The sequence below is a fragment of the Tenrec ecaudatus genome, chromosome 10 (assembly GCF_050624435.1).
Source record: "Tenrec ecaudatus isolate mTenEca1 chromosome 10, mTenEca1.hap1, whole genome shotgun sequence".
Lineage (NCBI taxonomy): Eukaryota > Metazoa > Chordata > Mammalia > Afrosoricida > Tenrecidae > Tenrec > Tenrec ecaudatus.
In genome coordinates, this window is record NC_134539.1 from 48,480,911 (window position 1) to 48,508,650 (window position 27,740).

The 27,740-nt window shown below is 41.3% G+C and overlaps 1 protein-coding gene across 6 annotated transcripts in view; it reads right to left on the reverse strand.

Moving 5' to 3' along the window:
* Positions 1–325: 325 nt before the first annotated feature.
* Positions 326–27,740, reverse strand: part of ECPAS (Ecm29 proteasome adaptor and scaffold) — a 99,931-nt gene continuing 72,516 nt past the window's right edge. For all 6 annotated transcript variants that reach the window (XM_075560312.1, XM_075560308.1, XM_075560307.1 and 3 more), the window contains 21 exons: positions 26,533–26,650; positions 26,079–26,246; positions 25,096–25,175; positions 24,410–24,515; positions 23,669–23,716; positions 22,796–22,917; positions 20,582–20,732; positions 19,625–19,690; positions 18,459–18,548; positions 17,133–17,199; positions 16,484–16,575; positions 16,340–16,406; positions 15,455–15,646; positions 14,473–14,681; positions 13,717–13,760; positions 13,430–13,622; positions 11,668–11,806; positions 8,952–9,057; positions 8,664–8,752; positions 2,615–2,686; positions 326–614 (listed from right to left, as the gene is read on the reverse strand). In XM_075560312.1, coding sequence (XP_075416427.1) covers positions 475–614; positions 2,615–2,686; positions 8,664–8,752; positions 8,952–9,057; positions 11,668–11,806; positions 13,430–13,622; positions 13,717–13,760; positions 14,473–14,681; positions 15,455–15,646; positions 16,340–16,406; positions 16,484–16,575; positions 17,133–17,199; positions 18,459–18,548; positions 19,625–19,690; positions 20,582–20,732; positions 22,796–22,917; positions 23,669–23,716; positions 24,410–24,515; positions 25,096–25,175; positions 26,079–26,246; positions 26,533–26,650 — 2,359 coding nt within the window. In that variant the 3' untranslated portion in view covers positions 326–474. The remainder of the gene's footprint in view (positions 615–2,614; positions 2,687–8,663; positions 8,753–8,951; positions 9,058–11,667; positions 11,807–13,429; positions 13,623–13,716; positions 13,761–14,472; positions 14,682–15,454; positions 15,647–16,339; positions 16,407–16,483; positions 16,576–17,132; positions 17,200–18,458; positions 18,549–19,624; positions 19,691–20,581; positions 20,733–22,795; positions 22,918–23,668; positions 23,717–24,409; positions 24,516–25,095; positions 25,176–26,078; positions 26,247–26,532; positions 26,651–27,740) is intronic.

The following is a 27,740-nucleotide window of genomic DNA, read 5'->3' on the forward strand; positions in this document are numbered from 1 at the left end:
GGAAGAATGCAGCCAATTTCACTGAACACCTGATGCAGGAATTGCTGAATGGGAACCTAAGCTGTTTTGCAAAACCTTCACTAAAAACCTGTTATTTTAAAAATAACAAGGAGTTTCAACAAAGTGACTGATAGGGACTCTTAGATGCAGTTCTAAGATTCTTTTCCAGCTTGCTCTGCAACTTTTTCCATTACATGCTTTCATAAATATCCCTTCTAAGAGCAACCGTTCTGCCAGTTTTACTCATACCTCTCTCAAACACCCAAGGTGCCATTAAGCTCACTCAGCCTTGATTCTTTAAAAACATCAAGGAAAATAAAGCTAATAGGGAACAAAATTTAAGGCATTTTTTTATTTTAGCCAAGGAATGATGCATGCTACAGATTAATCTTTTCTTTCCCCAACTGTTGTTTCAGAGAATGTCACATTTCAACCCCAATAAACATGGCACTTGTTTATCTCTCCCCTGCTAACTCATTCCAGGTTTTCAAGTGTTTTCTTCAGTAACGACGCTTTCTCCTGCAGCTCGGGTCTGCTGTCCGTCTCCATCGTGGCTAGTGACTCCCTCAGGAGCACTCGGCATTCAGGGGTCAGACTTTCCCACTGCTTTGATTCTGAATGAAAAGAACAACAGAAAATCAAAGAATCCATAAAGAACAAGAACAAAATCTAAATTACTTATTACTCTCTTTCTTCATGTACCTTAACCCCAAAATAGATACCCCAAATCAATCCTGTGATTATACACTTCAATATAGAGAAGGAACTTCAGAAAGTTCTTGGAAATATTTCCTTATCTGTCAATTCTAGTGTTGCACAAACTGTGAAGCCCCTTGTAATACATACACACTAATCTAAACCCTAATTATAGCATTACAGGTAGTTCATGGCCTCCCAGGATAGGCTACACCCGAGGAGCTACAAAGGACCAAGGCAGAACAGGCTGAGCGAAAAATGCCCCCTGAACAGCAACCGAAAAGGCCTTTTTATAAGAGAGACTCAATTAAAGGAAAACAAAAACTTTGAACACTTTTTATATATGATTTTATTACACCCTTCTTTAAAAAAAATCAATGAACTATGTAAACACTGACAATTTTAGAAAATCAGAAAGTACATTGGTCCTAAACCTTGTGGACAAGGCTCTCCACCACCTACCACAGTGGCTACAAGCAGGTTATTTCACTTCTTAGTTCCATGTCCTCAGGTACAAGCTTGTGGGAAAAAATTCTCTCATCTTCCCCAACCTTAATCTATGCATTTACAAAAACAAAAGAGGGCAAACTAAAAGAGGAAAGAAACCTTTTGAGGGCTGTAGTCCATATATGCTATGTAAAGTGCTAGCAGTATTTCTTTTACTATTGACACGAAAGACCAGTGAAAGAAACCTGCTTCTTGATAATTCAACTGCTTCAACTCAGGGACCTTGATAGGACAGAGGAACTGTTCTATGGGGATTCTGCAGCTGGTTGGTTTGAACTCATGACCTTGTATTGAACAGCCCAACATATCTCTCTCTCTCTCTCACACACACACACACACACACACACACACACACACGTATATTTTTAAGGGAAGGAAAAACAATGGGATTAAACAAATCTGCAAACTCAGGTGGAATGTTTCCACCATGGCCACTTCTTGGTGCATCATGCTGTTGACTGACATATATATAGGATGTCTAGCATGCCACTGTCAGCCACTTCCTACAAATAACCAAGTAAAACTAGGATTCAAGCTGAAAACAAAAAAAAGATTACTACCTTGAGATAACTACAGGTTACAAACATATTAAAAGAATATAAAGTAGAAGAGTACCAAATTTAACACTAAATAAATTTAAGTTTTCATTCTGTACATTTTTTTTCTTTTTCTTTCTTTTTAAACATTTTATTAGGGGCTCATACAACTCTTATCACAATCCACACATACATCAATTGTGTAAAGCACATCTGTACATTCTTTACCCTCATCATTTTCAAAGCATTTGCTCTCCGCTTAAACCCTTTGCATCAGGTCCTCCTTTCCCCCAGCTCCTTCCCTGCTCCCCCCTCCCTCATGAGCCCTTGATAATTTATAGATTATTATTTTGTCATATATCTTGCCCTATCTGGCGTCTCCCTTCACCCCCTTCTCTGTTGTCCATCCCCCAGGGAGGAGGTCACATGTAGATCCTTGTAATCGGTTCCCCCTTCCCAACCCACTCACCCTCTACTCTCCCAGTATCGTCCCTCAACCCCTGGTTCTGGATCGCCCCTCACCCCCTGGATTCCCTGTGCCTCCAGCTCCTATCTGCACCAGTATACAACCTCTGCTCTATTCAGACTTGCAAGGCAGAATACAGATCATGGTAGTTGGAGGGGAGGAAGCATCCAGGATCTGGGGGAAAGCTGTATTCTTCATCGGTGTTATATTGCACCCTGACTGACTCATCTCCTCCCCTAGACCCCTCTGTGAAGGGGCCATTTTGTACATTTTTATGGATACATGTGCATGTATATTAACTTGTACTTTAAAAATATTCATGTATACGAAAGCAAAAAATATTCCTAAAATACACACCCTAAAACTTCCCTGAGCGCTGCTCCCCCAGTCAGAGCTGTCTGGAGCTTACCTTCAAGCTTTCTGAGCAGTAATTCTACCACAGCTAAAGCTTCTGTTCTCACAGATGAGTAGGTCTTATTTTCTGAAAAAAAATCATACAGTTGGCATTATTGTCTTATGTGACTTAAAGACGCAACCTCCTAAACAGAATTAAAGTTACTAAAAGAAAGATGCTAATTATAATTCCAGGACAAGATAAACCTGTTTTTAAAAATAAGCTTCCCTTTGGTGATTTTTGTCATAGACTCTTAAAATGTGCTACACATGCATATTCCTTACTTTGAGAAAAGAAAAAAAGATCAACCATATAAAACAGTTGCCACAACCAATTATGTATTCAGAAGACTTATTTTAGTTGGAAAATATACTATCTCAAAGATAGACAGCTTCATATCATTCCTCAGAGTTTATTATGTCTCTGCTTATCTGATTAAAGAATATTATAGAGCATCATGCTTATTAAGCTCAGGATACCTGAGACCCATCAAAGACAAATCTGTTAGTTTCCAATTCTTTATCCATAAAGCATGCTCGCTATCTCAGTCACTGAAACTAAGATACGCTTCCTTGGTGACTCCTCTAGTCATCGCATCTACCTAAAACCATCTACCTTAAAAATTAACATAAAGCCAGGCCCAGGACAGGCACATATAAGCATTTAACATCCTGTATTGCTAGAAAATTCATTAAAAGAATGACGGTGAGCACCTAATAAAATGATTTAAAAAATAGAATGATGGTGACTTGTCAAAAAGATGCAAATGCTGCTAGCTTCAAGGTCTTCTACAAGTAGAGAAGTTTAAGAATAAGTTAATGAATATAATGAATTATGAACCATAAGAGAAAACAACCCATGGGTCTACGCCTATAATCAATAAAGATTTGGGGGTGCGGGTAGGGGTGGAGCCGAGACGTTGCCTACAATGCCGCTGTTGTTGTTAGGTGTCATTGGGCCGGTTGTAACTCTTTGCAACCCTACACAAACCACAACAAACAAGGCCAGTCCTGTGCCAGTCGCACAGTCACCGCTATGTCTGAGCCCACTGCTGCTGCAGCACCGCTCAAACTCATTGACCTCATCTAGCACACGCCCTTCTCCAGGACAAGTCCAAAGAACTTGAGCTAGATGTCATGTCATCAATCAAGACACCTTTGTGCATTCTTCTGGCAGTCAAAGCTCTATGGAATGTTCTTCACCATCATCATAATTCACAGGTCTTTATTTGTTCTCCAGGTGTCATGTGCTGATGAGATTTAAAATGTCATGGCTCGGTTGTTCTAAAATTGATGGCAGCACACAACTCTTTTTATATATTCAAACCACTGAACTATAGGGCAAGTGCATTATGTGTCAATAAAACTACTTAGAAAATAAATAACCACAGCTTCCTGAGCATGCAGTAGCTGAGTCCTGAAAGTGACATCTTAGCTTTTTGACGATTTAAAAAGGTCTTTTGCAGCAGATTTGCCCAACACAGTGCATGGTTTTCTTTCTTACATTTCCGTCTGTGGACACTGACTCTGGGCGGCTCCAAGTAAAATGGAATCTTTGACAACTCCAATTGTGGTAGTTTCATTATGGTACATTGGGAACGGGGCACTAGAGAAACCAATCATAAACATGGAGAGCAGATGTTTGTTTGATCTCCCCCTCATGGTAGTTTTTCTTCTTGGGCTAGCCAGAGGTCAGCTATGGCACGCAGTTTACTGGGTTGGTTTACGGGAAGTTAAGCTTTTGATGATTTTGTTTGATTGTTGTGTTTGGCTATTCCTGTGTGAGAGTAGAAATCACCCCTTGAATGGCTCAGAAACCATGCTGCCTCGGGAAAATGGCTGACAGAAAGCCTGGCTTTGGCTTGATGCTATCAGAGGCTTAATCTCATATTTTGTATCAGTAGAATACTTTAGAAAAGGATTAAGATATAGAGAAGGATTCAGCTTAACTGTTTTAAGAATTGAGTTTAATATCTGATTTTACTTTGTTTACACTAATTTCTTACGTTTATTATTGTTGATATAATGATTGATAGAAATGATTATTGAGAAGTATGAAAATAGAGCTTGTAGGCCCACTTGCCTTGAGCCATTAAAATTTGTATCTTTAAATGGGCTTAGGTGAGGCCTGCAAAGAAGGCTCTGAAAAGATAAGCCCCACCCAGTGCTTTAGAGTATTCAGGATATTTGCATTCCAAGAGTCTTGCCTAGATGCTGTTGACAGATTAAAGAAAAATGAACTCTGGCTTTCTGAATCTTGAACTAATGATTTTTGTCAGAAGCTGGGAAAATCTGGAGCCCTGAAGAAACTCTCCACTTTACAACTGAACTGTTAAAGGGAGCCTGTGGGCACGCTTGAATGCTTGCTAGGTGACCAACAGGATCCACTTGTTGAGTGGAAGTGAGAGAAATGCAGTAATAAAGGCACAGGTTGAGCCTGGCCACTGAGACCAATGGACCTGGTTTACAGGAACTAGAGAGGATGAGAGTGGATTGACTGGTCTGAAGTTCATGACCTAGACCAACGGGGTTGTTGAGAACTTGTGATGGGCCAGGTGACCAATGGACACCCTGGTGAGACTAAGTGAGGCAGCCTATATTGAGCTGACCAGAACCTGACCAGATGAAGAGAATTTTCAGCCTGTGAACTGGTGGTGCATACACGCTGTTGAGCTTATGGATGGATGGCCTATCCCGGTTTGACTTTGCTTATGGAGGCAGACTTCACAAAATTCCAACTGGAATGAAGATTCTTCACATCAAAGAATATGATTGTCTCCTCAGAGCACGGGGTTGATATAAGTGGCAGTATAGAAATTGGTTACCCAAAATTGGGTGGATAAAGGCATGAAGCGGGCTGGCTTACAAACTTTCATAAGTGGGGGAATATATTCCTAAGAATATGTTCATAGGATTATGGTGTAGGTGTCACTTAACTGCAATTGTTAGGCATAGGATATTTTTGCTTTGTCCACTTATAGAATGTTATGCTTAAATGAGGGTGGCACATATTGAAGTGTATGCATTTCAGCTTTATCCTCTGTGGTAGTTATATAATCTGTTGTCAATTTGAGACTTAAGAGTGAAGGGATAGAGTGTAGCCTGTCAAGCAGGTCGTTGCTTGATGACCTAATTTGGAGCCGCTATTGCTGGAGGTGGGACACATGCTCACTCCCTGCAAGACATTCCGGCAGACAAGACACATGGCACTACAAGAGAGCCCTGGAGCTGAAGGAGCCAGTGCTGAGATGCTTCTACTGCCACCCAGTGGCCTGTGATCTTCCTGCACTTGGCATCATTGCATGTGTTGCCTAAGTCTGAAGAGGAATTTATAGATTGGTATCAGACATATGGACTAATATCAGACATGGACTTGATCTGGACTGGACTGTTTTCTCAATATTCAATTGCTCTAGTATATAAAGCTCTTTCTTATACACATGAGTATCTATGACTTTGTTTCTCTAGTCTACCTGGACTAACACACCAAACTCTTCTCCCCTTATCATGATGCTGCTTGAAATCCAGTTGTGAGGATTTTTGCTTTCTTTCAGGTAAACTCCACGCTGAAGGTTGTAGTCCTTTAATGCTCGTATGCAAGTTCATCAAGTCCTTTTCACTTTCAATAAGCAAAGCTGTTATTATCTGCACATCACAGACTATCAAGTCTTCCCAGATGCTGTACTTCTCATATAAGACTCAGCTTCTCAGGTGATTTGTTCACATACAGATGGTGAAGCATGCAACCCTGTTCTGTGCAAACACAGTACCTTTGTTCTACTTCTAAATTAGCACACTGTTTTGGAATTCCCTTTTGTTTGCAATGTTATCTATAATCCCTATGATCCACAGTCAATTACCTTTGCATACCCAATGAGCAAGATAAAAGTGTTTCTGGTGCTCTTTGTTTTCAGCCAAGCTCCTCCTGACATCAGCAATACCTTTCTTCCCATGTCATTTCCTGAATCCTGGTTGTTTCTGTCAGTTCCTTGTCGATATACTGCTGTAACCATTTTAGAATTACCTTAACAAAATTTTATTTGCACGGTATATTAATGATACTGGTTAGATAATTTCCACATTCTGCTGACTCACTTTTCTTTAGAAAAGGCACACATGAGTTTCTTCTAGTTAGGTAGCTTTCTTCCAAATTTTCCCAGATCAGAGAGCACTTCCAGAACTGCATTTAGTTATTGGATTATCTCAATGAGTATTCTGTCAATTCCTGGAGCCTTGTTTTCCACTAATGCCTTGGACTTTTTGAACGTCTTCCTTCGGTATCATCAGTTCTTGGCCTAAGACTCATCTGGAAATGGTTGACCGCTGACCAATTCTTTTTGATACGGTGACTCTATGTATTCCGTTCACCTTCATTTGATGCTTTCTGTGTCATTCACTATCTTGCCATTCATAGAATCTTTCAATTCTTCAACTAGAGGCTTGAGTGTTTCCTTCTGCTTTCAGCTTGAGAAATGTAAGCATTGATTTTCTCACTCCAAGCGTTTCCACATTACACTGTGGCACCTGCCTCCTTGAGCTACTTCTTTGAAATCGTTTGTTCAGCTCTTTGCTTCATCATTCCACTCGTTTTAGCTACTCTACACTCAAGAAAACATTTCAGAGTCCCTTCTGACACCCATTTTGATCTTGTCTTTATCTCCTGTCTGTTTAATGACCTTTACTTTCTTCTGAGAAGGTTGAGGATAAATGTGGAGGAAGTGCTGAGTTGGACAGTCAGCGTGCAGTCATATGAGTATAGATGGGTTCAAGAAAGAATTATCAATGCACATTGCATCTAAGGAGGACACTTCGAGGAGGTGAAAGGCTTATCAGACATCAGGAGAACAAAGCACTAATGATACAAAATATCTGAGCAATACTTTAACGAGATAACCAAGACTAAAATCACCAATGAAGGCAGATGGGCAACATCTGACTCGACGTAAAAAAGACACAACTTTACTTACATGGTTATCTCGGGGGAATGGAGACCATGGCCCTAAGCTGAAAGGGGCATCAAACAAATGCCAAATGAGAGCAGTCTGCTCTCAAAGGGGAAGGGTTATCCCTCAAAGCTGTTGATATCATACAAATCAAAGAAAAGGCAAGGATGTGCTCCAGATTAAAACAGATCAGTAAATTCAATAAATTATCCTGGACTAGAGCTGGGGAAAATCATTCAAAAAACACTATTGAGTCAACTGATAGAACTGAAAAACGGTAAAATACTGATAAAACATTGTATTTTGATAAAAGCCCTCTTATATGAACATTAAAGACTACAACCTTCAGTGTGGATTCTACCTTAAAGAAAGCAAAACTCTTCACAATAGAGAAAGCAAAATGTTACATTACAGAGAAGTGATATATGCTATGTGGTGATGGAAGAGAATACACAGAAGGATTTCGAAGGATAGGGCCGGTTTAACAGGTATTAACTTGGGAAAGATGGTAATTCACAAGGGAGAGTGGAGATCAAATGAGGGTCAGGGTAAGCTATCTAGAGTGTTGCTATGTAGTTTAAACTATTGAACACAAAACTGATTATGATAAATTTAAAACCCCTACCTAATTCACAATTAAAACTATATATATATATTTTAAAAAGAGGCATGATATACTTTCAGCAGTTCAGGAAAAAATGTAGAGTACAAATGATAAAGCAAGTAGGGTAAAATGTTAAGTGACTCTAAGTACAAAGGGTATATGTACATGTATATACAAATACAAATGTATATGTACATTTATATACACATATATTACATTCATATGTATGTATGTACATATATGGAGAGTATATGTACTTCTAAAACGTTTTCCTGAGTTTGAAATTATTTCCAAAGAAAAATTTTAAGAAAACAAAATCAATGGCACAAAGGCTTTCCTACTTTGGTTGCCAAAATCCCAAATTATGCTCCAGATTGAAGCACTCCACTGAAACACAGTGAGTAGAACAGGTCAGCGGTGGTTCCATACATTTGGTCTCTGAGAACAGAGTGCATTTACAGCTCAGGCCTTGAGCCTGAGAAATAAGACTCTTGCCCAGTAACAACTTCCACACTCACCTAGAGAATATGTGATCGAATTACACGTTTCATGGAGAATCTCAGTCAAAGCCTCAGCATCGGCATGGTCTTCTTCCAAAAGCATTAATCTATACAAATCAAGAAGCAAAATACAAATGCTACATGTTAAGAAATACTCCAAAACCTTTCTGGCACAAATTCTGTTTGTATGTATCACTCTGTTAGCCACTAGTTTTAAAGTGTGCTTTAAAGACTTCCACTGACTAGATATAAAATATCAAGGTGATGGGAGAAGAAAAATAAGTATACGAGTATGAAGTACATTACCCCTGAAAAAAGGCATTCATTGACTGTAGGACTCCCAGCTGCACTTTCCATGTGCTGAGTTTTAGCCGCTCACACATCAGTTTGCACAGCTCCAGCCGATAGCAACCTGAGGGAAAAGAAAAGGAGCAAGAGACAGACAGACGGGAAGAGAGGACCAGGAGAACAGAGACAGACGGGAAGAGAGGACCAGGAGAACAGAGACAGACGGGAAGAGAGGACCAGGAGAACAGAGACAGACGGGAAGAGAGGACCAGGAGAACAGAGACAGACGGGAAGAGAGGACCAGGAGAACAGAGACAGACGGGAAGAGAGAACCAGGAGAACAGAGACAGACGGGAAGAGAGGACCAGGAGAACAGAGACAGGTGGGAAGAGAGGACCAGGAGAACAGAGACAGGTGGGAAGAGAGGACCAGGAGAACAGAGACAGACGGGAAGAGAGGACCAGGAGAACAGAGACAGACGGGAAGAGAGGACCAGGAGAACAGAGACAGACGGGAAGAGAGGACCAGGAGAACAGAGACAGACGGGAAGAGAGGACCAGGAGAACAGAGACAGACGGGAAGAGAGGACCAGGAGAACAGAGACAGACGGGAAGAGAGGACCAGGAGAACAGAGACAGACGGGAAGAGAGGACCAGGAGAACAGAGACAGGTGGGAAGAGAGGACCAGGAGAACAGAGACAGGTGGGAAGAGAGGACCAGGAGAACAGAGACAGACGGGAAGAGAGGACCAGGAGAACAGAGACAGACGGGAAGAGAGGACCAGGAGAACAGAGACAGAGGGTCAAGAAGAAAGAGAAGGGAGGGGGGAGAGGAGGGAAGAAAGGGAAAGGTTGAGGAGGAGAGAAGAGAGAATGAAGAAAAAACAAGAAAATGTTTTTAATTAAAACAAAGTCATTTCAAAAAACCCTTCAGCATTAACATTTTACCCTTTTCCCAAATTTCCTTTTCAGAACCCTCCCTGCATAGGTCCCATGTAGCTGCTCATCAGCATTGCTATCCTCCATAGATGGAGCCCTGGTGACACAGTGGTCAGAAGTCCTAAACCTCTAGCCAATTCTGTAGGAGAAAGATGAGTCTTGGGAATCCAGCTCCCATCCTGTCCTATAGAGCTGCTGTGACTTGGAATCGACTTGACACTAGTGAGATCCTCCACAGAACTGACAGGGTACTTGACCCACGCTTCCTTTCCCCGTGAAACACTCAACAGTGAGGGCCAACGTGAGCAGAACCCTAGAGGCAAGGAGCTCCTCTCTAAACAATCATGAATGCCTACAATATACAGGCTGGCCAAAAGTCAGGAGTGTTTTAAAGCTGAATCTACTATATTGACTGCACTTGCTACTATAATTACGTAATTTAATGTTATGCCAACTGACTGAACAGGCACATAAAAAGCCAACAAAGGTGCAAAATTTTAAATGCTACAAAACTGAGCGTGGCTAAATCAAAATGGGGAAGGGGGTAAAAGTCCTACAAGAACACTGTACTTGGGTTGCTTCCTTAAAAATATGCAATTTCTCTCTCCGCATTAGAGAAACAAAGCTGAGCCATCATAAGTGATGTATTACAACTCAGATGAACAGAAAAGGCCACTATGGAAACTTACACAATATCCACATAAACACTTCACAGATAAAAGAGCCCTACCACTCAGTCACTGGAACATGAATAGACATGTATGTTTCATGTGAAAGTAAATAGTTTGCATGTGGATCTTTTTAATATAAAATTATTGCTTTAATTTTTCTCAACTTAGCAAGCAAAACCTAGTAGTCGATCCGTTATTACTTCAGGTCTCAACCTGTAGGTCACAACCCCTTTGGGGGTCAAACGACCCTTTCACAGGAGTGGCCCAATTTATAACAGTAGCAAAATGACAGTGATGAAGTAGCAAGGGAAATAATTTTGTGGTTGGGAGGTCACCACCACATGAGGAACTGTGTGAAAGGCATTAGGAAGGTTGAGAACCACTGAGTTATTGGTTCTAATGATGTCCAAACACGAGCTTCGACTACAATCCAAAACACAGTATCAAGAACCAAGATCACTTTTTGTCTGTTTCTCCTAGAAGACTTCCTATAAATAGCAAGCCTATTTTTCACAGGTCAGACAATGGCTGATTGCGCTCAGAGGCAATTAAGTGGGATTCTAGACATGCCCATTAGTAGTGCAGCAGTCCAGAATACCGACAAGATCAGGAGGGTGCACTCAATACCCAACAGGAGGCATCATCTGACAAAGGACTTCGAAATTACGGATTTCTAATCGAACCTAGTGCAAGCATAAAAATTCACTATTTACTCAAATCTTTTGGAAATACATGTCCATTTCCGGAAATCTCAAAAAATCACAAGTTTCTTGGTAAAATGAAGACTTTACTTGCTCTTTGAAAACTTAGTAACAGCATCATTAAATTTTGGGATTAAGAGCCCCACTAGCAAATCTGGCACATTCTTCAGAATAGAGTATCATAAACAATGCATTACAGTAAAATTTTTTAGCCAAATTATATGCAAAAAGGCTACACGTTCCAGTCAATGGCATTATTTGCTGACGTAGGGGTAGAATTTACACCGGGTAAAATTTTCACAATTAGTGAATTGGGTTCTAACACAAAAACCAATCATCACAATTAGGCGTCTAGACCATGCATTCTCTTGAGAAGTAACCCCTGGCTCCAGCCTCTCCCTGAAGGAGGGGGATCTCTGCTTACGCTGGGTCTCCGGGTTCCGGGGCCAGGCTTTGCCCAGGCTCTCAAAGGCACCCAGCAACGATTCCAGCTGCAGCTCCTTTTCCTTCTCATCCTCGTCGTCAGTTTTGATCGTCCGGAACCCAGTGCTTTCAGGCGAGTTCTGGAACAGCAAGCAAGGAAAGCACATTTTAATACTTTTTTTTGTTCCCAAGTTGGCATCAGAGCAGAACAAGCTAATCGAGAATTAAATGCCTCTTAACCTCTTATTTTCAGCAACCTGTTTAATCTTCGAAGCCCATACTCAGCTTTCCTAGTTGTATCAAGGACTTATAACAAAAATACTGCTTCTATATTAAACTTGGGAAATCATTCCACATTTAACATGAGCTAAAGAACAAACCAAGACAGTGTGTATAACATTCTGAGGTTGGCACAGACGTGGACTACCATCATGGAATTAAAGGGGGAAGGAACTCTGGGAATGATCCAAACTTTTTTCTTGTTTTTTTTTTGCGACCCCCCGCCCCTCAACTTTTTTCAATAAGGAAGGAAACAGGGGTCAGGAGATGTGATTCACCTAGCTAGTCAGTGAGATGAGCAATTTAAATCACAAGTCTCTCAAACGGATCTCCCTCATTCATATGTAAAAAAAGGACTACTGAAAAAAGAAAACACCTGCACAGTAGCTTCAACACAAAATGCAAAAAGAGCGATTTTAAATATTGCACACTTCACATATATGCAAAAGTCCATTTCTCGATCTGGAAAAACAAGTAGGTCCACAGGAGGATGTTGCCCAAAGCATCACCATCCATCAAGGTGAGAACCACAACTGGGAACCACTGTGCTAGGCAACATGAAGTCACTAGTACTGTCTCAACGAAAAGCAAACCTCCACTTTGCTTGAGCAGAGTTTCCATCCCCTCACATGGGCAACAAGGTGGATTAAAAGAGCTCTGAGAGCCAACTTTGAGCAGCTTGCAATGTGGGGACATCTGAAACTAAATAGACGTGTCTTCTTCCGGCCTGTGAGTAAAGAATGCTATCTCTGTGGTTGTTCATTGCTTTGGAACCAACGCCCAACCTTTAAGAACGCATGCTTCATTTTCAAATGAAACGACAGTCCTGTTGGCGTATGGGAGTAGTCCCCAACAGAGCTACATTTGGCTCCTTATTTCTACACCAGTGTGATGGGGACTGTGCGTCTAACAACATGCTGCTGTGCACATGCTTGCAAGACAAAGTTCTGGGAATTCTGACTGGTGACAAATGGCCTCAGGAATATCCCAATATTTTTGACAACAAAATTAGAAAACGTCACTGACTTCAACATCTGACCTCCCTCAGAAGGCAAATAACTGAATGAGGCTGCCTTCCCCAGCAGCAGTGACTGCAGTCCATCAGGGGTTGCTCTGTGACCAAGCTCTGGCCATGGGCGTAAGTCAGAAGATAGTGCCACAATTTTCCAAAAAGAACTGGCTTGCCTTCTTAGACCCTCTTCACTTTTCTCATGTCCTCCATTGTCTCCTGCCCCGCACCATGAAGATGGCAGAGCTGGGAGCTGAAAGGAGCCGAATCCCTAAAGACTTGGTCAAGCTCCCCCTTTTATGTGAGAGACAGTTTTATCCCGTATACAGCCATAAGAATTGGGCTTTACTGCTACCTGCTTTCAGCTAAGTGAATGCTAGTGAAAGCACGTAATTGGTACCTAAGAAAACATTTTTTTGTATTTCTTAAACACTTTCCAGTATAGACCAGTCCTGATGATACAGGTAGTCATTACCTTCTTGATAATGGGAATAACAATTTCAGACAACTCCTGGAATCTGTCCTCCTTGGTGGCCTTCAGGACATCAGCAGCACAGCGGATTGCCACAATCTTGTATTTTATATTCTCTTTACAACACTCCTTCAACACCGCTTGGAGAATTTCATTTGTGGTGGGCTGATTGGGCACAGACTTTTCCAGCTCTGCACTAGAAGATCCACACAAAAGCAGTGCCACAATTAATGAAGGCGACAGCATTCAGGTTGTTTTAGGCATGGCATCTCCTGTGAAAGAGCATTTACCTGCAAGCTGTCACCACACAGCCAATGGCTTTCAACAGTTCCTCCTAAAGGGATGACAGATTAGAGAACAGTATTAATTAATCCAACGTGTCTCACCTACCTTCTCTTTGACAAATACATTTTTTGGACAACAAAAATGAACAGGTGCTATTGTTTAGGATGCATGTCCACAGTGTTTTACTTCCAGCCATGCAATAAAGATAAATATCTTCCATCACCATTTCTACAATACAATACAATACCACACGGTTACTACTGACCTCTATAACGTAAAGTAGTTCATGTTGCAAAAACTCATACTTCCTGCTGACTATTCACTCTGAGTAGAGGCCGTGTCTGGACCATGACTGTGACTAATCCCCAGGCACAGTACCGGGCTGACACAGCTCCAGGAGTAGGAGCTGCTCACCCTGCTCCTCAGCTTCATGTACACCCACACCGGTTATGTTCACGAGGTCACCAAGTATAAAATAAAGACCATGTGGTTTCAGATTTAAACATGATCTATAAAATTCCATCTCAAGCAGTAGTGTACATAATTTAGGCAAATAAGCAGTTACACACAAGCTTTGACAAAACATATCAAACAGGCAAAGTTTAACCAAAGTTTCTGACTGACCAGGAAACCTGGTTCACAAAATCAAACTATAGTAAGCCCCAGAAAAATTAGTCTTATTTTTATTAAAAAATGAAAGACGAAGTCATAATCCTTTAAGGATACCTTTAAATTTAACTGGGCATGAATGGGTCCTTTACCTTTCCTGCCCATGTTCTCCCGGGCAGGCCTTGCAGCAATGCGGTTAGTGTCATTCCCAGATACGGGGGGACTAGAGAGCTCGTCTGTTTTGCGATCGATGCCATGGCAACTGCACCCTGGGCTTTCATTTTCCAGGACTGGGACTGCAAAGCCTTCTGGGTAATGGTAATCAACTCTTGCAGGTATAGTCGAATGCCACCAAATGAACCTAGGTTAGGAAAAGCAAAATTAATACAGCTGTTGAGATTTTCCAAAAAGGTCAACTCTTTCTTTCTAAGTAACTGTCATTCTAAAGCAATGACTCTTAATTGTTACATCTAGGACATCCTCAAAGGCAGAGAAAGGAAATGATACTGTGGTTGATCTTTACAACAGTGGAACTAAAGAGAAACAGTTATGTCCACAGGAGGACGTTGCACAAGGACCACCCTCCACATCAAGGTGAGAACCACTGTGCCAGGAAACATAAAATCACTAAGGCATGCTCAACTAAAAGCAAACCTGCACTTTGTTTGAGCAGCAGTGAAGACTACAGGAAGAGCTCAAAGAGCCAACTTGGAGCACTTAGCAATGTCTGAAACTAAATGGCATGTGTCCTCTGAAGGCCTGGGAGTGAAACTACAGGAGCTTGTGAATGAAGACTAATGTCATTGACTGCTGTACAATTAGCTGCAACTCATGGCAAGCCCATGCACAGCGGGATTGGACGACAGTGACTGATTTTCAGACGTAGACTGCCAGGCCTGCCTTCCTATCTTAGTGTGGAGGCTCCACTACAGTCTGCTCAGCGTGAAAGCAGCATGTACGTCTCCACTAACAGATGGGAGGCCTATGCTAGAAGCCTGACCAGTAACTGAACCAGGCTCCCTTCTATGGAAGACATCACTGAACCGCCACTGCTGCTGAATAAAGAACACGACTAAGAAATCCCAGCTGTGGGTCTTAAGAAACCGGTTTCCTTCCTAGACACTATTTGCTCACCTGGTACATTTTCTTGCCATACTTCAGTCCATAAGTTACATTCTTCTTTTTCTGATTTTTCATCAGCAGTGATTTCATGCATGCCTAGAAATGCCAAAGGCAGAACCTCTTTTGCGTGGTTCTTCAGCACATCAGGGCTGTACCTTCCAACAGCATGAATAGTCAAAGCACAAGAGGTCTTATAGACGGGTTCTGAAGAGAACAGAAGAAATCAAAATCCATATTCAAATCTTCACTATTTAAAGAGTAAAACGTCCGAATTAGACTGGTACTCAACGTAACGACAGCAAACTACCAAAATAAAGTGAGAAAAGTTTCTAGCAAACACATAAAATCACAGAGGACATTGTGAGCCAGGAACGTGCTACTTGACCCATGGAGATTTGAGGTTTGTCAGCGCCTACAACTATGGAAACCCAATCCAGTAATTTGGACCTCACCAGTGCACACAAATGCCATCAGGCATTTCCTGGAGCCAATCTCTCGACATTGATACAGCCTCACAGGGCAGCTCTAGCCTGTCCTATAGGGTTGCTGTGGGACGGCATCGACTCAGTGGCGCTGAGTCTAGTCTTTGGTTTTCATTTGTCTGCTTCTCTTTGAGAACCAGTCTAAGAGGGTACAACCTGATACATATTGTTTTACAGACAATCTGCTTGAGAAAGGCACTGAAAAAAGAGGAAGACCCTGAAGGAGCAAGAGTGACACTGGGGCTGCAGCAATGGGTGTACGCACAGGACCAACTGTGAGGCTGGTGCAGGACAGGCCAGTGCTTCATTCTGTTGTGCATAAGGGTGCAATGGGTCAGAACCAACTCTATGTTACCTAACATCAACCTAGACCAAAATCTAAAATGAAGTAACGTAAAATGTGAGTGAAAGGTACCTTCTTTCTCCATATACCAGCCACTGAGCTTCTGCAGAAGTTTTTCAGTGCTGCTATCCCGTGAGGTCTGAAAAAGTAACAATTCTAGTGACTTCTTCATAATTATCAATGAGTTTTACTAACTACGTAACAAATTCAACTCACCCGAACTAGATGGCCCATGGCAAATGCACAGGATTTCTGAATGACGCTGTTCCGATCCGTCAGGCCACTAAGCAATGCACTCATAAGTTTACCTATCAGGAATAAAGAAACAGACCTGAAAGTTGAGTGACCAAATATTCGGTACTGCTCCCAGGACCCAAACCCATGTAAGCACGTCACATCTGCTCGACAGCAAGCACAGCAGCTTGGGAATCGTGGATGCCATGCCTGTGCCACCCCGCGCTTCCTTCCACCTGAGACAAAAGGAAGCACTTAACTAGCTCCTAGCACACAATGTGGAAAGGAGAGCAAGGTATGTCACATTCATTAGCTCCATCCAGGAGCTTGTCTAAGAAGAGGGAAATGCAGCGTGAGAGTGAGTTAGTTACAGATACTTTGACCTCCCAATGCCGCTAAGAAGTGATCAAACACTTAATAAAACAGTAAAAATCTGACTAATCTCATGACCCCTGTACCTCCTGCAAAGAGAACAATGAGAGTGGGGCAGGAGGGGGGAAATAGTGAACAGACAGCATGAAAGATATTTGTTCTTTTAAAATCTTATCTCTCATTTATTATACACACAAACCTTGTCACAAAAGACAAACCCCTGCAAAAACATAAGCACACGCGATTCTGACAAACTCACCTGAGTAAGGTGTCAGGTCCTGGGGACACTGAGTAGTGAGTGACACAATGACACTGGCACAGCCTCCCTACAGGGTCACAAAGCAGAGGTCTAAATGACGGTCCCAGTGCTCCAGCTAGTACACCCTCACTTTAGGAGCACATGAAGCCTAAAACTTCCTCTGGGCTTCAATCTCGAAGAGGGAAACCCGTTCTTTAAATTAGCAATATAAAGATTTTTCTCACTTCCATAGATTAAGTATTAAGTATTAAGACAGGTACCCTAATACGTTTCAAGAAAGAAAGAAAATTGATACAATCTCTTGGAAGGGTAACACATCACCTAATCCACTCTTGTTCTAGTTCCAGTTATAGAAACGGAATCAAAGAAAAAAGGCAATGCTATTTCTAAAGATATGAATCAGAGTGCTTTCATATAAATTAACTGGAAAAAATTGGGTGTGTCCATGATGGATTAAAATACATCATGCTACATACATACCTTAGAGGGTGTGTGTGTGTAATATAGTGTAGGTTCCCAAACATTTGGCCTGCTACCCCTTTACAGAAAAAAATTACTTGGTACCATGGCAGCTAAAAAATAGTGTACAGTAGACCATAATCCAAGATAAAGTGCGGGCTTGGGCTTTTGCAGCCCCCCTTGATCATTCCAGCACACCCAGGGGATACCATCACCTACTTTGGGATCACGTGGCCACTGGAGGACATGCACAGAAAAGAGATTGGAAGGAAATATTCTAAAATACTGATAGTAATTATCTCTGGGTAGTAAATACATGGCAATCATCAATTTCTAACTTTCTTCTGACCTACAAATGCTAAAACACTTTAAATACAAACAAGTGCTAATTTATAATGTGAAAAAAACGTGAGCTATTTGTTTTTAAAAAGGGATAATATAAATTTTAAATTAAGAAAGAGAAGTGTCTGAGAAATCACTTTTCTCTATCTAGACACCTGCTGATCCCTAGCGAAAACACTAATCACCATCAAGAAAACTCTGCCTGAACGAGCACTGCCAGTCACTGACACTGACCCAGGGCCTGGAGATGCCATGTGCTTGTACTTGGCTACCAGAGAACAGATTCACCGAGAAAAGCAAAATAATAGTCACTGGAGAAGTTACATGTTCTATTTTCTGAATAAGTTATAAGTTTTAATTTTATTAGTGCAACCATAAAAACAAATGGTTGATAAGCTTATGAGGAAAAGTATAAATTTTAAAATGATGATTAGTATATATTTTGGAGCCAAAAACTAAAGAAATGCACACTTTATTTGGGGGCGGGAGGGGTGGGGAGACAACAAAAACAAGGCACTTGGTTACCTTAGTTCCCAGACCCACACCACTTCGGATCAGCTCACATAACCTAGGAACGAGCTCACCCAGCACGGAAACATCAAGGTATTGCAGGCACTGTCGGAAAAGCACAAATATCGAGGTGAGTCTGAGAAGGGTGTCCACTCAGACCACATCTTCAATCACAGGGCGCTCATGTCAAACATGCATGCAGTGGACAGACACTCCTTTGATTGTGCTGATTCCATGGTAAACCCACCACTCCATTTTTTAATGTTCTAATATTAAAAATGAAGGTAATAAATACATCCACTTACTATAGGGAAAGAATAATTGTTAACACAAGGGACCTATGGGGTTCACTTCCACTTTATCCATCCATGCCTGCTGTGTATATTAAAAATGACCTTTGTCTGTAGGTTTACCCTATCAAACCACCTATACATGCCAACTTCTTAGTTGAATTACCCTACGGTATTGCTGACTCCAGTTTTGAAAATTCAGTAGCATGTATTCCATGAATGACCATCACTCCAACTACTGTTCTGACTTCCTATGGAAGGCTTATCATCTCAACAACATAAGCACATGCAGCAACACTCATCCAGTAAGTTCTCGGAGACAGCTACTTCACGTGTCCAGCCCCTAGATGAAATGCTCAGTAAAACAATTCCCGACACTCAGGTCTCCGTTAATCACTAACCGAGGATCTGCTGAAATGCCTCCTAACCACGGTTCCAGAAACTTTAGAAATTAGAACCTTAAGGGAAAGCAGCCCTTTCTGGCACATTCCTTTCTGTGACTCCAACAACTTATCCGTAGTGTCCAGCTCTCATCGCCTCCGTGTCATGCTGCTTGCCTCCTGCACACTTCCAGCCCAGCTCCCGCCTCCCTGCTTCTACCTCGCGAGAACTCTCGAGCCTCTCCAAGTAGGCAGACAAATATACAGATGCAGATATAGGCTTGCAGAGTGATTGATTAATAACTGATCTTTCTTGGTAACACAAACCTGAAGTAATTGATTTAGTATTTGGAAATTAATTTATTCCACTTAGTAATGTGATATAAGAATAAAAAATAATACTTTATAAAAATTGAGGTTTCAATGGTTACTTGATTCCTTCCTGAAATCTCTGCGTCAGTAATCTGACCTGATAAGCAGACCGACTTTACCAGGAGGTTCGGACACGCACCATGTTGATCGTTTCCATCATGGGAGAAGACTTGGCAGCGCTGAGCCGAGCACTGTCCATGGCAGCCTGAAGAACACAAACTCAGTCACTCAAGGCTTTCACTTAATGAGGAACAATGCCCCCAACATACACTTCCATAAAAGCACTTTCCTTCCAAACTGGAAAAAAAAAATTCTTTTTCTTTGGAGACATAACAAAGTCAAACCTAAGTCAAGATCTAATTTCTTTTGACATCCCTCAACAATTTTATCAGGAGAGGTAGAATTTCATAGTAGGTAAAACATTTAGATGATACTTGGAAAGTAATTGCAGTTAGAACCTAGGATGTAAGGACGGCTTTGGGTAAAATATCCAGTCCATAGGGACTCCAGCTCTCCATCCATTAAACAGAAGAACACACTAACTAGACTTCTATCTAGCCTTTAAAAGGAGCACTGGTGGGACAGTGGGTTAAATGTTGGGCTGCTAGCCACAAGGTCAGCAGTTCAAAGCCAGTAGCAGCTCCATGGGAAAAATACGAGGCTGTCTGCTCCCATAATAATTACGAACTTGTGAACTCTCCGGAGTCAGTTTTGTCTTAGAGGCTGTTATAAGGTCACTAGGAGTCAGAATCAACTCGATGGCAGTGGGTTTAATATGTCCGAATTTTAAAAATTGTATCGAAGTATTATGCATTTAGTGCTTTCAAGGATCCTGAAAGGATTTCCCAGCTTCAATGGTATTTCAGTCTTACAACTACTTTGTATGAGAAGCTGACACTGTCCACACAGCACAAGTGAGAAAAGTAAGGTACATAAGAACCACTTCTTCCCTGAGGCTATGCTGATTAGCATCTGTGTTTCCTAATCCTCAACTTACTAAACAGACTATGGAGGCCTACGAGGACACTCAAAGGCCCATCAATATTTTAGCTAGGCTGTCCTTCGTAGTACTACTTCACCCAGGCCATCAACGTACCTTTTCTTGGTCTGTAGCCCGAAGACTCAAGTAATTGAGAACTTGGGGCTCCAATACACTTAAGGCCTCCAACAGAGCTGGGATGAGTTTTGATGCATGTGGTTTCAACATGGCTCCTGCACTTTTGCTGATCTTCACAAGGGTGTTAATGCTGTAGACACACAGAATACAACTCCTGAACACTTTTTTAAAAAAATTAGGAAGCTTCCCAAGTCCACTCATGAAGATGTTTTGCAGTTTGTCACATTCAGGTATATGGTTACAAAGCCTGATCACGATGGCACTTTGTTTTCAAACTTTACAGAAAAATTGTAAGCATATGAAAAGTACGTGGAAGCAGACGATCATAAATAAGTTTTGATATCCCTCCCAGCCAAAGAAAAGGATCGCTGGCAGAGTATGAGTTATGCACTGGGCTGCTAAGCATGAGGTTAGCAGTTCAAACCCAAGAGTTGCCCTGCGGTAGAAAGAGACGTCTGTCTCCACACAGACTCACAGCCTCAGTGACTCTGGGAGCAGCTCTCCTCTACTGCACATGGGCCCTAGAAGTGGAGGTTGACTCGATGGCAATGATTTGGGTTTCCAGGTCACTGAGGAAACTTGAACAAGTCTGTTCCACTCTAACTCTTCTGGCGGCACAGTGGTTAAAGCAAATGTCTACCAACCAAAAAGCTGGGTGCTTTGAACCCACCACCTTCCTCTGTGGGAGAAAGATGTGGTCGTCAGCTTCCATGAAGATTTGTAAACCTAGAAATCTTACAGGGCAAAATTCCACTCTGTGAATGAGAGCTGACTCGACAGTAGTGGGGCATTTTTGTTCTAGTTGTCTTCAGTAACCCCTCGATTGGTGCACAAGCATACAACTTTCCCTGCATCACAGTATTTGAAACTATGTCCTATAACTAAACTTCAGAAGGCATCCCCAAGAGCTAAGAATTTTTCATTGAAGTACACTTTACTTTAAAAAAGATTAATGACATTTCCTATCATCGAATACTCAAATTTATGATTTCCTAAGTGTCTTTTAAGAGTCAAATGTGGGGAAAAAAAGAGTCAAGTGCGTTGGATTAGAACTCAGAATCCACCCATATGTTACTGTTCACTACTTTAATTCTTTTCATTCTGTATCAGTCTCCTATTTGCTCTTTTTTCATTTAACTGTCTTTTATTGAGTACATTCCAATGATATCACTTAATTAACATGTTCCTCCATCTCTGTATAGACATGCAGCCTTGACTGGACCCAGATTCAATTTTTTTAAAACAAAGAGAGATGGTGCTCTCGGTGTACCACTCCATCCCATCGGCATGCGCTCAACGCCTGGCTCCCTGTGTAAGCGATCCCAGGGCTCGAGCCTCTCGGTATAGAACGTGCATTTTGAAGTTCCCCAGTTCTCACCCCGTGCATTTAAGAGTCACAGAGGATCGTTACCAGGCTTGTTCTATTTAAAATTATAAAATGACAATATCCCCACTTTATCATTCTTGTGCATTATTAGAGTCCTTCTTAAAAAACATACACAATAAAACTTTCCATCACCAACCACTTAGCTATCATGAAATGCTCTTAGTACTTTTAATATGATCTAGCTTTAAAATTTAAGTCATAATGGAACAGAAAAGGTTCCTAGACAGATACCCTAGTTCGAAAACAAGCACACATACATACAAGCTATTATTCTTTCCTGGTAAAATAACCAGATATCTTCCAATGCATGAGGATTTCTGAAATATTTCAGTGCTGCAGCTGGTAGTCTGTGAACGGCTAATGAGCAGGCTTGGAAGCCCTGCAGCCCCACGGAAGATGTGCTTGCTGGGGGCAGAGAATGATGGTATCAACAGGACACACTGGAAGCACGGCCAAAGCAGACCAGGAAATGCTGCTGGAAGGCAAGGCTCCCAAGAGAATGTTCCTGCAAAAGAGACGGCCGCACAGCCTTTCCTAGATGCACTCGGATTCCTTAGTAACGCCTCTTCAACCCACTGCTTCACATTGCCAAAAATCTAACACTCAAAGAAACCCAACTCGTGACAGTTAACCAGTCATGCCCGCTGTGGTTTGTTTGCTTTTTGATTCTCCCTATATTTGGATAATTAACAAATAAAGCAAAAGAGACCGTGAAAAAAAAAACAAGAAAAAAACCCCAACTTTTCCTGAATGATAAGGAACTAAACAAACTCAATAATCTATTCATTTCATCAACTGATATCCACCTGAGGGCTCGAACTTCAGTCACAGGGCTCATCATTCCTTTGTCCAGGAGGCAAGGCAGGAGGACAGCGACAGTTCTCTGGCCGGCTGCTCCTTTGGCAGGGTCACACATTTTCACACAAACCTCATACACAAAGAGCAAGATTAGTGAAAGCGACCTTCACTCAACAAAGTATTTCTTTGACTGAATGCTGTCTACTTTTCACATCCACAGAAAGTAAAACGTGGTTCTACTTTCTATGCTACAATTAGGGAACACAGGAAAATGAGTTCTGGGATTTTATCCTTGGATGGCTAAAATAAACAGGAACCTTGCTACAATTTTCATCTTCTAATTGGCAAATCGAAGAACAAAATGGTTGAAGATACCAAGAAAGCATTCTGGAGACAGCTTAATCTATCAAAAGTTTGGGGTGGCAGCACCGTGTCAGAAACACCTGGATTTATAATTTGGCCTTACTTCAAACCATGTGACTTATGGGAAGCTTGCCCACCTATGCAAAGCAGCTGGTGCACCACAGTAAAATCAAGTTCAAGTGGATGCTAGTTAGTTTCAAATAACTTGTCAACCGCAGAAATAAATGAACAGCAGTTTATCAGATGTACCAAAAGAATGAGAACAAAATAGATGCTGTTTGAACTCAGGGAGTCATGGGTCCTTCAAGGTCAAGCACAAGTCATAGCACATAGAGACCCAGAGAAGCTTACCACCCAGAGACGAGTTAAAAGACTAGGGTTTGTTTAAAAATGCCAGTATCGTAATAGCATGTCCTTTCTCATAGTGAACCGTGACACGAAACCAATGACACTGTGACTGTCCTTTGATAAAAAAACAAACCCCTCCCCCACTCCCAAGGTGAGATCAGAATTCTCACCTTGCTCAAGGTTTTCAGAGCCAGTTCTGCTGCTTTTCGTACAGATTCCTAGAAAAGAGACAAACATGACATCATTCTCATCTATCCCACAATGCACATTTAACTGCCTCACACTCTTACACCATTTGGTCAACATCGAACTTTCAAAATCAGGTAAAATACGGTGTTTCATCAAGCTCCTTGCCCATCAAGAAATGTATTATAAGACCAGATTTTTTCCTTCTTTTTAAAATTAGGTTATTTTGACCTTGCAAAAACATGGCTATAAGGGATAATAGTACAAAACCTATAGATATTATAAAAGCAAGTATATAAAAAGCTTTACATTTCTAATGAATAGAGCAAAACGAAAAGCAAAATAAAAGTGCCTACTTCTAATAAAATACAAAAATACCTAAAATTTAAAGAGAATGGTCATGCTATTTAGTAATGCCTAGTCTAGTTTGTGAAAATTATCAAAGTAAAGTTATCCCAGATTATTTCAAAACTATTATTTGTCCATACTCAACAGTGTCATGACCTTGAATGAAAGCTTGCGCCATCTATGTTCTTAAAATCAATTCAATTTAGATCTAAAGATACTTAACCTTGCAAATTCACAGGGACATCAAGATTAAAAATGAAAACTATAGTCCCTTAAAATTGTCTACATCTTGATTTTTTAAATATGCATCACATATCTTTTAAGAATTCAAGTTTAAGGTAGTCCACAAAATAAATACAAATCTATTTCTCTAATACCTTGATATCATCTTGTACTCTAAAAAGCGTTTCCCAGATTTCTGGAAGTTTATCAATGATGTCATCTAGGGGTCTTCCCCTCAATAAATCATTCAAAGCCAAACAACTGAAAATAAACAATTTAGTGTCAAATACCTGATCAAGAAAGCACAGTATTTTACCATGAAACATGCATAACAAACACAACTATAGGCCCTACTTACATTCAAAGCTGCAACCTTTCAGAGACAGCTCTGACGCTTTCCTTGGTACCTCAAATATCTCACATACTGATGGTCTGGGAATTCACCAAACATGTTCCCCCACAACTACAATATGATCCCACTGAGATGCAGCGTCACCTTTTTCCTATTCAGTTGAGCCCTTATGGTCCGGCACACTGCTAGGCACTTAGTAGACACTGAATAAATTGTATACATTATTCACTGCTTCCCTCCAATGTCCTAAGAGTTTAGTAACAGCTCCTGATGTCTACCTTGATTTCATTATTACACAAATTAAGACAACCTAAGAAAAACAGTAGCCTGTGTTTACAGAGTTAAATAAAGATAACTCATCCCACCCAGAAATAAGTCTTTTAGTAATTTTATTTATTCCTTTTGCACAAAGTAAAAATTGGAAAACGGGGAGCGGAGGGGGAGCCAACTACATGTGACTAGTTTTAGTTGCAGTTCCAAGGAGAGTACCTGGATTCTCGAACCCGCCACATACTGCTGGTAAGGTTCTTCATCAAATCTTCAAGAATTTCCTTCAAGTATTTACCCACCTGATGAAAATGAAAGACAAAGTTAAAAATGCAAAATCCACCAACAGTCAAATCGCTTACCTAGCAAGCCCCTGGACCACGTTTCCTGTCTCTGGAAGCACCTCAGCCCGCAGCTAGTCTTCCCAGTCTCACGCGAGTAAAGCTATGGGTTTATCATATGCTATTAGTCCTATGAAATATCATTTTCCTTTGAGTTTTGTTTTCCTTCATTCTCTTTTGGGCCAGACGAAGAAAGACCAGCCTTTGTATCTTAGATGGCCACTCCTAAGCTTGTTAAGACCCAGAAGACACTCACTTTTAAACCAGGATGCAGAACATCTTCATGAATTATGTTATGCCAACTGATGGAGCTATCCCACGAAATTATCGTCCTAGCCTCGTTAAAGCAATTCCATGAGATGTTTGTATATAGGGAGGAGGTCTCTGTAACTTGGCTTCCTATGCATGTACTTTATTATATATGAGTATATCAGGAACACACACAGACATGTATATGCATATAAATACCAGTACAGTTGTATAAGGGAATTTCAAAAAAAATTCAGAGAAAAATGGAATTGAGCGAGACTGGCATGTTTCCATCATCTTTTGTGAAGTCCTCCTGTACACAGAGGAGCAAGTACTCCTTTATCCCCTGCCTCTGGGACAGTGTTTCCTTAGCATGCAAAACCCACTGTTATCAAATCTATTGATTCCTGACAATCTCACATGTGTCAGAATAGAACTGAATGAACTCCATCAGGTTTTCAATGACTCATTTAACAGCAACTAACCACCAGGTTTTCCTCTGAGGTCCCTCCAGGCACACTAGAAGGGCCAGCCTTTTGGTTAGCTGCCAGGCACATTAACTTTCTGCACCACCGAGGCTCCCTGCTCAAAACACACGAGGTTCACAATACTTGCCGTTGCTTTGTCAGTGACTAGCGCATTCCAAATACTTGTCATGGCCTGTCGGATACCAAGGTTGGGATCAAACTGGTAACGATAAAGGCGAGGAACTAGTTGAGGCAGAAAGGGAGCCAGCTGCTCTCCAGCTCTGGTGGCAATGACATTAAAACCAAAAGCAGCACCCTAAAATAATAAGATGAAGTGACCATGAAACATCTGTCAGAGAAATACTGACATATGAAATGTAAGAGGATCACAAAATGCTCCCCCGAGCCTTGTCCCTAGATAGAGCAAGGTTTATTGGGCAGCTAGGTTTACCAACGCGCCCAGCTGTCTGGCGGTCTGCCTCTCTCTAATCAGGCCCCGATATGTAAAACTGTTCTCTGTAGATGAATGGATACAGGTCCCGATACAGAAGGTACAGTTTGGGGAGAAAGTAAATATACTGTGTCCAGTGAGAGTGACTTACCTTCCTGGAGTTCCACATTGCATGATGATTGGCTAAATTCATAAATTTGTACACCAGATCTGGCTGACTGAGATCACTTGCCAGAGAACAAAGCTCCTTGTAAGTAGAAATACCCTGGCTTGGAGGGGAATAAAACATATGGAATAATGTATTTCTCCATCTGCACGCTAAACACAAATTATCAATATTACAAGTATAATGATTTGTACAATTTTATTTTCACCAATTTTCTAGTATCACATTATTTAATCATCATTAAATAAAACTCGACTATGGACAAAACGATGTCAAAAAATACAAGTTGACTCCTCCACCAGACCCCCATTTGGATGCACACTGGACCGGATGTGGTTTTCAACATTTTTGTATTTTTGGTTTGTTTTTCGTTTGCTCATATTAGGGTGTGGCTCAGAAGTGTTATGTCATTGGGAGTCACCCTCTTGAAGTTGTGTGATATGTTTTTCTGGTTTCGGTATATGAAACCCAGGACTGATGAACCTATAGGGAGGCGCAAGTAGAATAACCGTTTGGGGTGGGGGTGGGGTAGAAGTGGTGGGGGTGGGGTAAAGGGGAAACAATGTCAAGGAGTCCAAGAAGAAAAAGAGTGTTTAGAAACTGATGTTGCAGCTACTGTACAATGCTGCTTGATGTGACTGACTGTGGAATGATATATGTATTAACTCTCAATTTTTAAAAATACATTAAAAATACAAGTGGCAAAAACTCACTAACTTTAGAGAGTTCATAAAATGTTTTCAGTTAGAAAAGAACCATTACTTTCAGGAATATAGCTATAGACAACATTAAGCATTAATGACAAGCCTAAAAGTCATCTACAGGCAAAGGAAGAAGAACGGAAACGTGCGATGCGAAAGCAGCGTGAGCAGAAGACTTCAGCGACAGGATAAACAAGCTGGCTGCCAAGCAGGGCTCAGAGCAGAATGCCACCGCGGGGTGACCGAGATGGCAATGCTCAAAAGGAAAACTACCGTGCAAAGCACAGTGGAAAGGGATTACAGCAAAGGGACAAAGCCCAACTGGTGCTTTGTCAAAATGATCAAAAATCCTCACCAAAAAACTAGGCGCCGTGGATAATGAATAAGCAGTGTTACTAGATACCCATCCACGTCTCAACTGTCGAGGCTGGACAGTCCTCAGTCCAGTCAATCTGCCAGAACTGCTCTGAGCCCAATGTCATACTCTCCCCC